Source organism: Numenius arquata, chromosome 14 (genome assembly GCF_964106895.1).
Source record: "Numenius arquata chromosome 14, bNumArq3.hap1.1, whole genome shotgun sequence".
Lineage (NCBI taxonomy): Eukaryota > Metazoa > Chordata > Aves > Charadriiformes > Scolopacidae > Numenius > Numenius arquata.
Window position 1 is genome coordinate 5657138 of NC_133589.1, and position 17490 is coordinate 5674627.

At 44.7% G+C, this 17490-nt stretch overlaps 1 protein-coding gene across 1 annotated transcript in view; it reads right to left on the reverse strand.

Annotated features, from left to right (window-relative positions):
* CACNA1H (calcium voltage-gated channel subunit alpha1 H) overlaps positions 1–17490 on the reverse strand; it is a 252290-nt gene that overhangs the window by 48599 nt on the left and 186201 nt on the right. The window contains exons 10-13 of the mRNA XM_074158337.1: positions 6761–6912; positions 5549–5734; positions 4774–4891; positions 2997–3152 (exon numbers count right to left, since the gene is read on the reverse strand). Of these exons, the coding sequence (XP_074014438.1) occupies positions 2997–3152; positions 4774–4891; positions 5549–5734; positions 6761–6912 (612 nt within the window). The remainder of the gene's footprint in view (positions 1–2996; positions 3153–4773; positions 4892–5548; positions 5735–6760; positions 6913–17490) is intronic.

Consider the following 17490-nt stretch of genomic DNA (forward strand, 5'->3'; position numbering starts at 1 on the left):
AGAAAACCCAGCTCCACTGATACTTCTTCCTGGGAGTTGTCCAAGGAGACTGTAAACATTGTTGGTTTACAACCAGAGTTAAGTTATGTATTTATAAGTACAAGACTCAAATTGAGCCCTGGTAGCTGAAATAGAGCCCTGAGAAGGGTTTTCTGTAACACAGCTAATACCTCATTATGAGACAACTGACAAGCCCATCGGCTTAATGTCAGGATTTATAATAAATGGAAGTGGAGAGCAAAATGTGCCCTGCAAATGCCAGGCCTGTGGTTGCTGGCCTTTTCTGAGGCAGCACTGAGTGAATAATACAAGCTTTGAAAACTACTCCTTACACACATTTAAATCATGGTCTGTAACAGCTCTGAAAGGAGCCATTAAGCCTGAGTAAGAAAATGACAGCCGTTGGGCTGGGTCTGTAATCATGCACTCAGAGAGTATTGCATAAGGCTGCCCATTGCTGGCTTCACATCAGCAGGTGATTCAACCTCCAAGAGGGCAGGTAAGGAACGGGATCGGTACCGTACAAAGGTACCTGCAAGCTGCCAGGTTGCCAAGTGGAGAAAACTTTCTTCTGCCTCAAAGCAATCAGTAACAAAGGATGCACACTGCTGTACAAGAGCTCTCTGCGCCTAAATGCAAGACTGCTTGAGCAGAAGTAGTTTCCAGTTGGGCTATCGTCTGTTTGGGTTTCGCTGGCATGTCTTCTTTTTCCACCCAGATTTGCTGCTTGGTGAGATCTGAGGATATCTGACACACCTGGCAACTGAATCCTCTGAGCTACCATGTTGCCAACTGTATTGGTTCCTTCTGCATTAAGTTCAGAAAATCTATTACTTTAGCACAGATTTTATTCTGCTATGGCCTGTGTCGTTTTCTAGCAGAATTGAAGTCTAGCACAACCATTCTGAGTACAGCTACAACTCTCCTGAAGGAAAACTCCTTTTGGGTTGGAAAATGGCAGCTACTTCAGAGCCTGTAGAAATATTGGCAATTCCTTTGCTTTGGTCTTACTAGGTTAGTGGCTAAAATGTCCAACAGTACCTAGGTTGCACTAGAACAGGAATATGGCAAAGGTGTTACAGTACCCAGAGCAGAGCCAGGAGATGCTGAGATTGCTGACACTGAGAAAACTACATGAATTTGGAAATAAAGTGTCAGCATAAGCTCTGGTCACTGAGATATGGAGTATGGGCTTATTCTTGGAAATGGACATTCTTGCTCTTCTTGGTCAGCAGTGCTGGATCTTCAGGGCATGGGCTCCACTGTGCAAGACATCAAGATGCCCACTAATGCAGTGCTGAGCTGTTCATTTTGAAAGCGATGAGCTGGACTACTTGTGTCTTCTCTGTGTGTGCAGGTGGAACTCATCACCCTCAGGATCCATGAAACAGCCCTGAGCGATATAGATCAGGGTTGTTTTTTTCCAAACTGGGGCTTGGCTCCTGTTGTTTCAATTAATTTTCCTCTGCTAGTGCTGCAAGGAAGCTAGGAGGGAGGTTTTAATAATGAATCTATACAGACATCCTTGAAAGACATAAATGTGGCTGTGCTGGCTTGAGGAAAGGGAATTTTTGGTCCATGAATATTTCAATGATATTCCATGGTCAGTGGTTCGTCTGAGAGTGATCTAAACACGGCAAATGAGAGCATGATACCATTTCTGGGGAAAAAATGAAAAGTGGAAAAAAACCCACCGCCCTTATAAAAATAATTTCTTTCTCCTCTTTCCCTTGGGAGCTACGGTGGTGAAAACTGAAGCCATTTTCTTTCTGAGTCTATGTGTCTCTGAAGCCAATTCAGCACAAACCAAACTTTCCCTTCTTGATGGTTACAGAAATAAAAAATGTAATAATTAAAAAATCCCAAAGCGCAATGTCAGCCCTTTCAATGCCACAATTCTTAGCTTTAACTGGGAATGGATGATTTTTGGTAGGTCTCAAAATCATTTCTATTTGCACTAGGACTTCAAAAAAAGTAATTTTTTTTTTTTTTGGTTAATATATATGTGCACATACATTGTTATATTTATAACTGAAACAGATCATCCTCACTTAAAATCTCCCCCAAATGGACTTGCTGTGATCTGAAAGGAAGATGGAGAAGAGCAGGATAGGACAGAGCATGGTGGTTTCACACTCTCAGGATGCTGAAAGCAGATCTGGAGCGGACTTGCCAAGGGGGAGGAAGACTTAGAAGGCTGCTGGGGCCCCCGACTCACACCTGTACTATACCACTTACACCACTCACACCAGTGTGGCCTGCTGCTCCAGATCATGTGGCCCAGGATTGCCTGCACAGCTGCTAAGGTTCCTGCCTAGTTCAGATCAGGACATTGCATATCACTTTTGACTGAGAAGCAAAATCATTTCTCTAATCCTTTCCATGTGAGATGAGATGAGATGCCTGCAGTTTATCATAAATTTCCTGCTTGTTGACCTGATACAGACATTATTTTCAGGTGTAAGTAAAAATCTCTTTAGCATTCACATGTCCTACGTCACCCTAAGTATCTCAAAATTTAATATTTGTAACCTTGCAACACAGCTTTTGAACAGCTGTGCTATTAGTCTCAACACATAAAGGAGAGAATCACAAGGAAAGGCTTGGATCAATTCTATCCTCCCTGGTCCCGACCACTAGTGTTGGCTAGATACATTGAAGGCTTGAGGCTCACCATAAAGAAACACAAAACATGGGACATATGGGAGATGAGGTGAATTAAATCCACCCTAAATTACTTCCTCTAGGTCGTACAAGAGACCCTGTAGCAGATCAACTGAAGTGTTGGTCTCCCCCAAGTCCCATGCCAAGTCCAGTGGGCCTTATTTGCATAGATAGATTCATAAGAGCCTCACATGCCCAACCCATCTCATCTACACCCCTTTAATTTAGGGCTGCTTGCATGGCTAGATGTTTGCACTGACATGGGTTCATCCCTATACTCTTGTCTACACGTGCTTCTCAGTTTTCTCCCTCCCTCTGCTCAGATCTCTTACCTCTGCCTGGAAGCCTTCTACCAGAATGGCAACAAGAAGGTTGAAGAGCACATAATTGCCGAAGGTCATCAGGGCCACAAAGTAGAGTGCTGCCCATGAGGATGTAGATGCCATCCCATTGTACAGGACCACGTTCCAGTCCTCTTGAGTGAGGATCTGCAGAGAGGTGAAGGGGAAGACTCTCTAATTACTCCACTCCTGTCACGCACAGCAGCTACATTCAAATACTGACTCATCCATTTCCTTCTCTCCTTTTGACCTTTTCTGAGCGTAATCATTAGCAGGTCTCATGAGATGAGACAGCAAAACATTCCTTTATTTAGATCTTCACATGTGAGAGCTCTCTGCTGGCCAAACTTCCCCTGTCTGCAGGAGTATCTAGCACGCTACTGCCCATAGAGATGACTCGTTCAGTTCCTAGATATGGTAACATAAAGGAAGCCTGTTATTTGATGGCATATTGCCTCCTTTGATAACCATCAGAAGATAACAGACCTGAGGCCAGAGCTGTTGTCTCCTTTCAGGTTGCTCTCTGTAAGGCATCTGGAGCTGAAGGAAAGGATAAGGGACATGATATTTGATGAGATAAATGACATAGGGTGGCTCAAGAAACTCAGGGAAGCAAAGTGGTTTCCATTAGGTAAAAGCACTAACAAGCTGGAAAAAAAAATACACATCTTTGCAAAGCCTTGCTCTAAGGGACCTTCCTCAGGGATTCCCACTCTCCTAGCTTTCCTGGAGCTCAAAAATCCAGGGATCTATGAAAAATGAATGACAGATTCATGCTCCTCATTAATTAATGCTTAATGAAAATGGCCTCTAACCCTCCTAAAACAAAGTAGCTTTGGGGATAGGAATGCAGTCAGCTGCACTGAGCCATGCCACCCATTAACCTTCATGGGATCTTGGGCTGAGCCCTTGTGCTCTGTGCCAACTCTATTTCCCAAGGGATTGTTAAAATAAATGCAGAAATCTCTATTTATGTTGGTAACAGAAAAAATATTAACCTGTGAGACTAATGCTGATTTCTCCTTGCTCCTTTGTAAGAAGGGAAACTTTGAAAGAAGTTCTTCACATTCTTCAGTGAAGACTCTAGACTGGTTTGTACCTTGAATGATCCTGTGGTGAATACCTACTCTGCACTAGAAACTTGGCTTAACATTGTTTACACCGTGCTCCACTTGGAGTCTGAGGACTGAGCTTTTAAACAGAAAAAACTAATCTTTATATTTAGAATGCCCTGGAAATAGCAGCTTATTGCTCCATTGTGGAATATGCCAGTAATTTCAAGCACATAACAGATCTTGTCAGTAGAGGAAACACAAGGTTTTATATAAAGACTTTCTCAGCATACAGAGCCAGAAACTCCAGCTCTGATTTGCAACAGTATTTGTCACTCCCAGCTAAATGGAATTATTTGCAAAGTGCATTTTTCGGACAGTAAAGGCAAGTAAGGAGACAGAGATCTACAGAACAGGAGCAGAATGGACAGTAGACTGTGGGTCTTGATTTTACCAACTATATGAAAGGAAAATAAAGGTGGATTTCCAGGCCTTCTTAGACTTTACCTTTCCTGCCAACAGATATGCACTGTAGATTGCTTCTCTATCAGGGCTCATAGAAACCAGAAATTGGAAACACAATCACTTTGCCCTAATAACTCTACAGTACCGTTTCAGTCCAAATTTGACACCTACTGGAGCAGTTTCTTTAAAAGAAGTGAAATAACTTGTCCAGGTGGTCTACATTAACACCTCCCAGAGGATCCAGAACTTACCTGAAATACGGTCACAATGGCCCAAAGTAAAGAATCAAAATTCTTTCTATCTGGAACTGTGTCTCCCGTATCAGTTTTCAGGCTGAACTTGCATCCAAAAAGATGCATGCCGAGAATGCTAGAGTGGGGAAAAAAGGGATATTATTGTGTGAAATATGGTTGCAGGGAGGACTGAAGTAAATTTTGGGAGAGTTTTCCCTCCCAGTGTTTTGTGTGCAAGTGGTGTCTCCCAGGACAAAGGTCCCTGCTCTACCGCTGACATGATCACTGATCAGACCCTGCCGTTTGGTTCTTCTGTCATGTTTCATTACAATTGCCTACACTGAAGTCAAATCAGGGATCTCCTTTGTCTAGAAAATAACAAACCGTATTGCCAGCTCGCTACTCCATCTGGTTTCCAAGAATAGGATCCTGAAGAGCATTACAGGGTCAAACAGACAGAAGTCTTGGAGCCTGTACAACCCCCATCTCAAATACAACACTGGTAGCATCCAGTTACTAACAGCTTCCTGAGACACAGCTAAACAAGCCTCCCAGGAACTCCAGAGCAATTGTTGCCTGTTTGTATGCTTCATTCATCTACAGAATTACAGTATTGTATGAAAAACTGAAACCGAAAAGAGGTAAATAGTCTGTCAAGTGTCTGCTTTTCAGTCTATTGTGAGCACTTCTATCATGTGGGCAGCCTAGCAAATGCAGTGTCTCATTATTCTAATCTACATATTACTTAAGCAAGCTGAGCAATTAATCAAAGAAGACCTGCAGCCTCTGGTACCTGAAGATAAAGATGAAGAGCATGAGCAACATGCAAAAGGTGGCTACATTGTCCATCGTCTTCATCAGGACCACCAGCTGGCGACGGAGGGCAGGCATGAAACGCACCAGCTTCAGCACCCGGAGCAGCCGAAAAGTTCGTAGGACAGAGAGGCCTCCGTCCGACTGGCCGATGATCTCCCAGACACTGCAGGAACATCAGGAGAAGAACTATAAACAGCAGTACCGTACTGGGAAAGCCTTGAGCAGCTGGTTTCTTACAGGATATCACACCATTTAAGCCCTAAAGGAGTAGTTTGTTTGCCTGCTACTTTCTTGCTTCTGAAAAACACCTTCACTTCCCAGTTGTGCAGACACACATGGTCATGCACAAACTATATCCTTAATAGCTGGTTTCTTGATTCTTTAATTTCCTCGCTCTCTGTGGCTTTTCACAACACAGCATGTCTCCTGCTAGTCTGCATCAGTACAATCAGTCACAAGCCTGGCCACAAAATGTGGATACAATTTTGTACAAGCCAATATCCAGAGGGATTTACTTTTGATGGGGTGGGCTGGCTTGATCAGGCCAGAGACTGGCCTTTGTTCTGGGCCTCTATTGCTCCTCACTTTTCCAAATCAAAGGGATAGGCCAACTGAAGCCAAGAGCACTATCCTGGTTTACACCTTCTGTGTCTGCCTTGACTTCTCTGCCCCAAATTACTGATTGAGGGCTCAATAGTACTGCTAGAAAGAATCCCAGTACAGAGAGGTGCTGTACAAGCTTCTCACACACAAGTTGTGACATCCCCAGTTTAGGCTGGGATAGTGTTGCCCTGGGAGAGGACAGCAGAACAGTGCCCTCTCCTACCCTCCTGCTGGCCTTACCCTGGCCTGAATTACTTGTTGATTCAGGAGAGGGAGGCCATGCTGCTGGGATACGGACACTCACAGTACTCCTTTCCCAGGACCAGCCATTCTTCACTTCAATGGAAAATTGACCACAGTGCCAGATGTGTGGCGTAAATAGACTTTGTTCTCCATCTGCCAGGTCCATTTACTTTGGACGGCTCTTCTAATGACAGGAATCTAAAAGGCCAGCATAATTATAGCCCATCACAGCCAGCGAGCCCTGGATTAACGCATGCCATGTTATTCCTGTTCCCCATCCCACTCCCCAAAGGGTCTGAGCCCTCGGCAGAACAGCCACAGTGGAGAAAGAAATGGCAGTGACCTGATGACAACTATGATCCCATCAAAGATGTTGTACGGGTTCTTGATGTAGCCGAAGAGGCCAAAGGCAAGGAGTTTCAGCAGCATCTCCAGGGCAAACATGCTTGTGAAGACGATGTTACTGATCTCCAAGGCGTTGGTCAACTCGTCTGGCTATGGGGCAAAAAAGCAACATGGTCAAACACATGCACAGAGGAAATGGCTAAAGGCTGGTATGTTCCTCCCACTCTGGGATTTGAGCTAATGATGCACAAATGCTACGTCTTCTCATGTTCCTTCCAGAGAGCCACGGAGGCAGGTAAGTGTCTGAGAGGAACAGCAGACACATCTCATAGACAGTCCCTGTGTGTCCTACTGGAAACACAGAATCCCAGCCCATTTCTGGAGCAGTTGCAGAACAATTGTGCCCAAACTAAAGCTATGCAAAGGAGAGGGCTTGTTCACTGCTGCAAGATACAATTATCCAGGTGAATGGCTAGCATGGCTTGTAGGGCTTCTATCTGGACTTGTATTGGTCAGGCTGTTTTTATTGCACTAACCCCAGCAGAGCTTTGTGGATACTGCTATATCCAAAGCAAGAGCACTGTCAACACAGTGTAGCCCTACTCACATACAAACAAAGTACTTTTTCTTGCAGAGATCTCTTAAGAGAATTATAAAAAAAAGTACCAGTAAAAGTCAGTAGGATGAACAGTTTTATCTCCCTTGAGATATTTATCTCCCTTTGGAAACTGTCCCCCAAAAAACCCATGATGATTTTTCTTTCTGAAATCCTGGTTAATAACGTACAGCAGATATTGTTAAAATGACAGCAGCATGGCCCTGAGTGTCAGAATTGCCTACAGGATCGTCGTGGGTTTCTCTGAGCCTACAAGTCTGCATGAAGCTTAATCCAAGAACTGATTTTTCTGTGCAGCTCCTCTATCACCAGCACCAAATTACCTTGGGCTACAATCTTGCTTTTCAGATACAGCCTTAGATGTTCCTTTCCTGGAAGGCACAGCAATGTCTGCCCAGCACCCAGGCTCCAAAACGTGACACAGCAGGGACTGATGCCAAAGGTGGGACGGGGTTTGCTCACTTACTGGAGCTATTCCCTCAAACAGCACCAGGCTCTGCAATGCGCATTTCTAATGCTCAAGGCCTGTTCCTTCGCAAAAGAAAATGAGTCTTTTTCATTTCCTCAGTGTAATAATATTGTCTAGAAAAAGGTGTTATTTTCATATCTGACTCATCTCCTGACTGATAATAGCTTCTTTTATTCCCCATCTGTCATTAGACACTATGTTAAAAGCTTGGGGATGTTGTTGCGTTATTTGAGGCTCTGAAGGGAGAAGACCATTGTAATACTGTGGCACTAACCAACCCCACACTCTGCAAACTCAATCCTTGGCAACTGAAGGAGAGGGTGAAGGAGTTAACACAGATGCAGGAAGAGCCCACACACCCCTTACTATAGGCAGCGACAGCCTGTGGGCTGCTAATGAACCATCATTCATAGACTAAATTACTTTATGCAATAGACTGTCTTTCACTCAACCATTTATCCAGGAGAAAGAGCACTAAGAGCCTCAGTCCTCATGATTATAAGCCATATACACTAATTACTAAGGGACACCAGCAGAAGGACTGTGCAATTTTCAGTTCTTTAGTCTCTAGCAAGGGGTGGCCCAGACGGCTGCACAGGGCACCTGAACTGATCATGGGGCTGCCCTCCTCACACCTTTCTTGCCGCAAGGATGGCCATTCCCTCCCTAACATCACTCAGCACTCATCTGTGCTGTTTCCTTCATAGGATGGTTTGGGTTGGAAGGGTCCTTAAAGATCATCGAGTTCCAACCTTCCTGCCCTGGGCAGGGACGCCTCCCACTAGAGCAGGTTGCTCAAAGCCCCATCCAGCCTGGCCTTGAACACTTCCAGGGATGGGGCATCCACAACTTCCCTGGGCAACATGTGTCAGTGTCTCACCACCCTCACAGTAAAGAATTTCTTCCTAATATCTACTCTAAATCTACCCTTTTTTTCTTTTTTACCTTCCCCGACGATGCCAAAACAATCTGGGCAAAGACCTTTCCTTTGCAATGAAGACACAGCTGAAGAAAAGGGCTGCTCTAGGATGGCATCTAACCAGCTCCCCCAGCAGAGATTGAGCCTGAAATAGCCTCATGGTCTGTCAGGCGCCTGTCCCGCTGTAAGCCACAGTGGTGACGGGACACCACGCTTGCAGTGTCCTCGAGGTATTTGTCAGGAGCAGCGTGTGGCTGGCGTGTTCAGTCTCCCCTCAGCCAGGGTTATGTCAGGGCATTCTTAACAAGAAGCAAAATAACTTGCTAACTTTTTGCATCCCTCCAGGCAGCAGACTGAGGGCTCCTTGGGACAGGGTGTTCACGGCAAGCCGAGGATGGCTCGTTAACACGTTGAGGCTGGGAAATTAATTAACAATAATCAGCAAGGAAGCTGCAGCTTGGGCAGCTTTGCAAGGACAGAGTTGTTCTGTAGCACTTTCTGCTGGGAAACATAGAGAATCTGCCCACTGCGACCTACAGTACTTTGTAGTCTGCAATACAGCAGCAGGCTCATGTACTAAGGTAAAACTTACAGGTTCTCCAAGTTCACCTTGCTGCTGCCAGAGGTGCTGCCAAAAGTCACAAATTTATCATATAAACTGGGATAGCTGGTGCTCATTTCAAAATCCCTAATCCTGGAGTTATGTGAATATGACAAGACAATCTCAGGAGTCATTACCAAAAAAGTCAGTGTCCAGCCTGAAAAGTCTAAGCTGAACAAACTTAAAAACACCCTCAGGCAAAAAAAAAGAATTTGTAAGTTGTTATTCTCTAGAATCTCATGTTTTCTAAGCCAACTTCAAGATATTTCTGCGGCCTGTTGAACATATGGCATTGCACCCAGTTAATCTGCACATATCATGGCTTGAATTGATTTGCCAATTTCCTCTGACAACTGGGTGTCCTTATTGCTTACTCTCCAGCACCGGAACTTATATACGAGTTCAGAGAGTGCAGGAGAAAAGCTGCAGCCATCCCTCAGCGGAGGGGAGAAAGGGCACGAGGAAGAGGGAAAGGAGAGGACAAGGAGGTGGCCCAGACGAGATCATCAATAGCCATGACGAGGAGCTGATCCAGCAGATCAAGCTGACGGGGGGACGTGTGGGCAAGGTTGATGGACAGCAGGCTGACACTGCAAAGCCAGTCGTGCTTTGCAGTGCTTTTGCAGACCGGAGATCTTCATTATCCTTTAGTGATCATATTTGGCGTGAGGCAGAACTAATTTGATGACAAGGACTGCTGTAACGTGAGCCATTTGGCGCGCAATCCTGCAGTGACACGGAGGCAGGGCCCACTGGGCAAAGACAAGGATGGATAGCCCTGCATGCTGGCTAAGCTGCTGATGTGAGCTTTTGGGTTGTTAGAGTGGAAGCCGAACAGCAGATGAGCTAAGCATCCAGTGATACAGCCTTCAAACGTAATGACCTCCTTTCAACACCAACCGGAGCCTAGAAAACAGCCCGCCATAGATATTTTTATGGCTTATGAAATGGTTTGTTGCTTAGAGCACTATTTATTTCCCACTTCTCTCACTCCCTGATGAGCAAAGATCTAGGGGAGGGTCAAGGAAGAGGCACTTGAAAGCCAAGATGGATTTGGCCATTCCCCTGGAGTCAGCCACTAGGAGACACTGTTGTTTTGTTCAAATTGAAGCCAACCCCACATCAGGCATTTTTCCAGGAGCTTTTTTTTTTCTCTGGGAAAAACAAAATGTTGATTTGCTGAAAACAAAACTTTTCGTGGCAAAGATTATTTTTGTCAAACTTCCTGGCTGGAAGAAAGTGAAGTCGCAACAAAGCTTTAAAATTGCTGCAGTGTCTTGTTTTGACCTTCTCAGAAAATGAATTTTCAGGCTTTTCGCTTGAGATGTGGTTGTGTCACGAAATGCAACTTCCTTTCTAGCAAGGAACAGTTAACAAACAAAAGTTGTCATCAAAACGATGCACTTCAAACAGAGTAGTTCTAAAGTAGTATTTTTTGCTTTTTGACAAATACTTTGTGAAGCTTAAAACTCTGACAGGAGAAACTACTTGCTCACCATAGGGCTCCAAACTGCATCAGTGAAAACTTCCTTTTTCAAATGACAGTGGGAGAGCATGACCCCTCATCAGCTTTGGACATCTCTACATCTTTTGCTGCTGCAGTGATTGACCTTTTACATTGGTCCAGGTTTTCAGAGACAGGCCAGGCCAAATGGAGCATGGCCAAATGGCAACCAGGTGGCCCTGCACAAGGCCACAAACACCCAGGAATCCCTGGAATGAATGCAATGTGGGAGATGGAGGTCATTGCTGTCCTGCTGGTACGAGGGTCCACAGCACCAGACATGGAGGCTGGAATGAGAACTGCTACCCTGGAGACAGTCAGCAAAAACGAGCACAGAGAATGACTTAACCCACAAATCCCACCAGCAGGTCCCAGGCAACGTTCAAAAAAAGGTTCAGATCTGAGTACAAATTTCATAGATTTCAGATTCAAATGAATCCTCATACTTTGGCTGCAGGAGTGTTTCCCACCATTCAGGAGAAGGGCAGAAACTGTATGGGATCAATTTGTAAGATTTCAGCATCCTTGAATATGAGTTTAAAGTAACAGCCTTGACTACAGGCAGAACATGTCCCAGGAAAGCACAACCACCTCTGCTCACTTTGAAGGCCATATTTATGCTGTGGAATATTTCAGTGATTCAAAACTATGTTTTTATTAGGGACAAACCTCAAACGTTTCAGCAGTTCATTCCAAGTTCAGATAAACAGACAAAAAATCCTTTTTTAAATAGTTTGGGTCTGAAAACCTCGGAAGACTAGTCTCTTTCTGAGAATCTGATACTTCTGGTTTTAGCAAGATGCAGCACAACCCCAGAGCCTTCCTGGAACCAGAAGAAATGCAATAAAAGAGAAACCCATAATGGTCAAATTAATGATGGCTCCTACAAGCAGAGAATGAAGAACAGAAGTAGGACTTTGCAGCCTTAGATTCTCTTTGTGCAACGGAATTACTGCAGTTCTTCAAGGAAGTCACTATCTCTTTGTGCCTCTCTTTTTCCTCTTGCCTGTCTGTCTTGTACCTTGTCTTTTTTGATTGCCACATCCACAACCACCTATTTTACATAGCTTAGGTTCAGCCACCAGCAGGATGGCACCGTGCCTTGGCTGTGGCACCTTTTTGCTCTGATACTGAGTAGAAATAATCATACCTGCATCATACTGGAGAAAAGGGCTGTTAGACACCTGGTCCCTCCTGCTGAACAAACAGGGAAGGAAGTTTCCAGAGTAAAAGATGTGCTTTGCTTCAGAAATCCCCCCCCCCGAGCCCAAAGCAGCCGTTCGACTCCTCCTGAACAGGGAGAGCTGAGGCTGGCAGAGACGCAGAGGAGTGGTAAACAAATCCAGAACATTTAGTCTCATAAACATCCTTTGCACTTGTGTTGTTTTTTCTCTAGTCCTGCGCCTAAAGCTGTCAATGGGATTTTGAGCACTTGTTTATGTTGGCTTTTCTGCTTTATATTTTTAAGTTCGGTCTGCAGAGACACTGACCAGGAAGAGGAGACATAATGAACTGTCAATTTGCGCTTTGCTTCCGGACACGCCATATTTTCTCTCTTCATCCCATTTTGAAGAGGTTGTCATTTTCCAATTACCAGCTATTCCATTGCAACTGATTTCACCTGTCTGCAGTCTCTGGCATCATCCCCATTTCATGGAATTAAAAACCAAAGGGAATGCATAACAGAGACAAGGAGCAGGGGAGAAGGCATTCAGGCTAATTACAATGAGGTGGAAGAGGGAGGGAAAATCTGAAACACACAACTTATTGGATTAATAAACCCAAACCATGGTAATTAGTGCAATTCTGGATAACCCACCCAGCACTAAACAACTTTACTTTTTTAGTATGTCCATAGGTTGCAAAGGCATTTGCGAGCTGGGCGCAAGGACTAAAGGAGGTTCTGCTCCTGATACTTCCTAGCAAAGATGCAGAAACGGCCACACACAGAACAACATCCAGAAGGAACAGGTCTAGCTCCAAGGACTTATTCTTCCTCAGGCATTTGTGCACAGCCTGCTCCTTATTCCAAATACAGGCTCCTGCCATCCAGAGACCAGGCAGTGGTGTCAGCTGTGGCTCTGCCTGATACCTGGTAACAGGGGTGTGAAGGCTCTGCTCCACCCTATTGAAAGAAAACCTAATTATGGGGATTTCAAGATCTATTTCACACAGTAAGCCATAGGCAGGGTCAGGAAGGGAACTCAAGTACTTCTACTTTTCCACTGAAGGCTTTTCCAAGTGGCATCCCTGCATGCTGCACAGATACACAGGTGATACCAGGACACCCACAGCCTCAATCGTGATGCAAAAAAGGGACAGTCCCAAATAAAACATGCAAAGAGATACCAATCACAGCACAACTCTCCTCCTCTCACAGTGAAGGGGAGAGATGGTGCCTCTCAGCAGCTCAGCCTTGCACTTTACTTGTTCATCTTGTGCTGGACATCTGTGCTCACCCATCTGAGATTCACCAAGTCACCACAACCAGCCACCCTCTGGGGTCCATACCTGCCACGAGGTCTGCAAAGCGGAAGGAAGCCCTTTACATCTCCAGTGCTCATCAAATGAAGAGCATGGAGCTATACTTGAGCTGGCTTTTCCTCTACGGAGGGAGATTAAAGCCTGCTTGCTTTACTCACTGAGCCATACAGCCTCCTACATAACTAATCTGTTTAACTGATGGATTACTGGGCTCCATATTACATTTGTAGGGTTTACATGCCACTGTGAAAGCAATTGTGAGATGAAAACCAGTTTTCTGGGACAGATTAAAGTGATGTTTTGGGAGGGATTAGACTTTTTTAATAAGAAATATTGTTCAAAAATTGTGGAAAATAGCTTAAATGAGTTTCAAGCACTGGCACCGCAGGAGGGGAACAAATCAATGAAATTGCTAAAGAGAGCTCAAAATTACAAAATATTCCTGTAACTTTTTCTAAAACCTATTACACGTATGGACTGTGTGTATAACACTAGTATTACAGGCAGACTTCCACTGCGCTAGGCAGTGAGCATCAGTCTGCAACCCCGGATGCCTTCTGAATATAGGATGAAGGGTTGGATAAAATGCACAGGACTTTTGGAGGCTGGGTTTAACCCATCGAGAAAGTGCAGGGATCTCTAACCCACAGCTTGTCTCCTTTCTTTCCTCTCCTTGGAGGTGGGTGGTTTATCCCAGTCCTTATGGCTCCCGTCAGTGCCCTCCTCCCCATGCACCACAGCTCACCTGCATCCAGAGTGATCTCCAAATCCTTGCACTCTTACAAGCTCCAACTTTGTATTTGAAACCCTCAGCTGTGTTTCTTGCATACTCACTCCTTTGAAAACTTATATCCAACATCAGTTTCTTGGCCATATCCTTTTCCTACAGCAAATTCCACTAAAGAGGAGCCCTAGTCTCCTCAGGTAGGTTCTGCTCTTGGACCAGGAGCTATAACTAACAGTCACATCACAGGCATTTTGCTACAGAGCAAACTTTGGCCAAAGGACAAGAAGACATCGGCAGCGTTTGCCCTTCTGGGCACAAGTTCAGACCCCTGTGAAGTCAGCCCAGCAACCAGACGGCATGGGACAGACCCAAGCTAAAGTTTCTTAAATGCTTAATGAAGCGTATAGGAGAATCTGTCACCTCGAGCACCCGTGAGGCTATTAATTATTTATCCTGTCCTGAACAATGAAATCAGCCATCCAGCATAAGAGCAGACGCTCTACGTGCTGGCATCTGGGGGCTGGTCTCTTCCCTCAGTCACAGCAGGTATTTATCACCTGGGCAGAGGAACTCTGTCCTGCCTCCCCCAAACACTCCCTGCTCTACACAGCTGGGACAAAACCACCCCGAATATCACTGCAGATTTACCCTGGGATGCAGAAACGATGCAGTTAGAGGGGCCCGTGTGGCCCTCCCCAAGCTTTCGCTCAGCCTGTGCGGAGGCTGAGCACTGGCGACCACCTTACTGAAAATAACGGGGCGTGCTTGAAACCCCAGCAAATGAGCAGCTCCAGGCACTACAGGCAGATAGCAAATTTCACACCTGAATAAGAGCAAGAGTGTTTAGGCCCATGTGCTCCAGGAGTGTCTGCAGGCTCTGTCAAAAGGCAGCCCTGTCTGGGCTGGGACGTTTCACACACTAATAATGAAGCGTAAGTGCACAGTGTGGCTAAACTGCTATAATAAACACGAATTGGCCCAGAAACCCATGAAGGAGAGAAGCTGCAACATCTCGTAACCAGGGAGCAATTATATGCAGAAGAGACAGGGTTGCCCTAAACTCCACAAGCTGTATGCTTGTTTTATTTACAGCTATTTCATTCTAATGACTCTGAAGCACTTTGGGAAAAAGTCCTCTTTGAGGGAGTTTACGGAGCCAGAAGCTCGCAGCCAAAGCAGAGAGCTGTCAGGAAATCTAAGTGACATCTCAGAAGACTGCTAGCAAATGTGAAGGCTACATTTTGACCTTTATTTTTCTCCCCCTTTTTTGCTTGTCAAAGACCAAATGGAATAATTCTGATATTTCTAAGGTAAGTAATCAAACAACCAAACTGACCAAACAAAAAAAACTCAAACAATTTAAGGCCTGGCTTCTTTTCTCCTCTGCATTCCCCACCCTTAAAAAAATATGAAGAATAATGCAAGTAGGCGTTTCAATTTCTACACTTGAAAATATTTCCTTTGTAACGGTTTTGATGTAGTTTATTTACTACAACATAGGAATCCTACTTTCTTAAAATCAACTTCAAACCATTTAGTCAACCTAGACTATGGTTCAAACCATGGAAATTGCCTTGATATAACTTCTCTTACTAGGAAAAATGTTTCAGATTGTGCTTTCCCATGCACATGAGCATGGTTGAAAGTTATTTATGCTCTCTGGCCTTGGAAAGGGACCAGGGACTTGAACCAGGATGCCCCAGATCCTAGAAGACTGCCGTGGTCACCAAGATATTTGCTATTCTGAGGTGCCTTTTGCCCTGCGTTTGACAGCCAGACACCACAACCTCTCAGAACCAAAAGCCCTTCTCAGGAAGGGTTTAGCTGTCATTAATATCTCCACTAAAAGCTGTGGCTTTGGTAAGTTTGTGCTTTCTGATGAAAAAGATGTTTTGCTGAGATATTCCCAAATAAGCTCTACTTAAAAAGTAGGCTAGAAACAGGAGAGAGATCTCCTCCTCATGCCTACTGATGAATGTTCACTCTCTGGCTTTGGAATTAAAAATGGAGAATTTATTCTCTCAGTCACCTCTACTCTCAGGTTTTATGCCTTCCTCTAAATGGGATCCTTCATGTGGAGCGATAACAGTTTAATTGAAGATAGCCGATGGTAATTTTTCCTCCTTTCAATTGACCTACTTGATCTCCTAATTCTCTGTGGAATTGCTTTTACCTCTCTGCTGTGGCATGAAAGTCACTGCTAATAATTACTTACCCAACTGCATATGGCCAGTCAAATACAAAATGTGCTGCTCCTTTCTGGAGCTGCAAATAGGGCATCAGTGGAGGAATGCAGCAAACTGCATATGAGCGTGATGTACTCCAGCATTAAAAAAAAAAGCCATTAGAGTTAATGTTATCTAGCAATGACCATACATCAAAGTCATATACTCTCTGGGTTTTTTTGTGTGAATCCTTCAAGTTCACTTGGTATTGAGTCCTGGCTGGGAGTGTTTTCTAAGGAAGCAACTTTGGCCGCCACACTTCTGCAACAAGAGCTACAGATCAGAGAGTTTGTTTTCTGGGATAATCAACTCCACCGTAGCTTCCTTTGGAAGCTTCCCAGGCAGAAGGTCCCACATGGCACAACATATTTGCAGTATTACTTTCCCATTTCTCAGTTTCATTCAGCAAAATGCAATTTCATTTCAAGTGGCATAAACGCCAAGCTGGATTAGATCAATTGCTGTCTTCTCCACCCTCAGGAGGAAAGGACCTGGGCAATCTGAAATGCTATCAGCAGTAGCATACAAAACTAAAGCTACTATTCTTGAAAAGTAGGCCAATCAGCTGGATTATATCTTGATGGAGGATCACTTGGTCTGACAGATGGCTGAAAAAATAAGCCTTAAAATGAAAAAAAGCCCAAAACCTATAAAATAACCCCCCCAAACAAGGCCAGAAGTGCTCAGGTTTAGTTATTAAACAAGAAGCCATAGGAAAAAGAGGCCAACTCTCCAGATAACAACCAAGGATGAATGCCTCCAGCAATACACCATGAGCACTGTAATAGCTCACCTGGGGAGAGAAGCTCGAGTGCGGACTCTGCGAACTGGTCATCCCTGTCAGTACTAATACACTGATTACTTTCACTGAAAAAGAAGAAAAAATGGAAATATGCCTGAACTAAGGACAGCAAATGCCTTATTATTCATCCAGTGCTGAATGCAAGCAAGGAAGCGCCTGTTCAGACTGTGCTTGGTGCCACGGAGAGCCACGATCACCCCTTCACTCTCAGCAATGCCATGACTGGTACATCCTTCAGGAGTACACAGGACAGCCCGTGTCCCACAGCACATCAGGAGATGCCTCTGGCAACTTCCCGGTGTTTCAGAAATGGACCTGGTATGTGTACCTCTTCCTTCTTCTCTTAAGCAGCTGTTAAATACGAGCAGGCTTCTCTCCGCG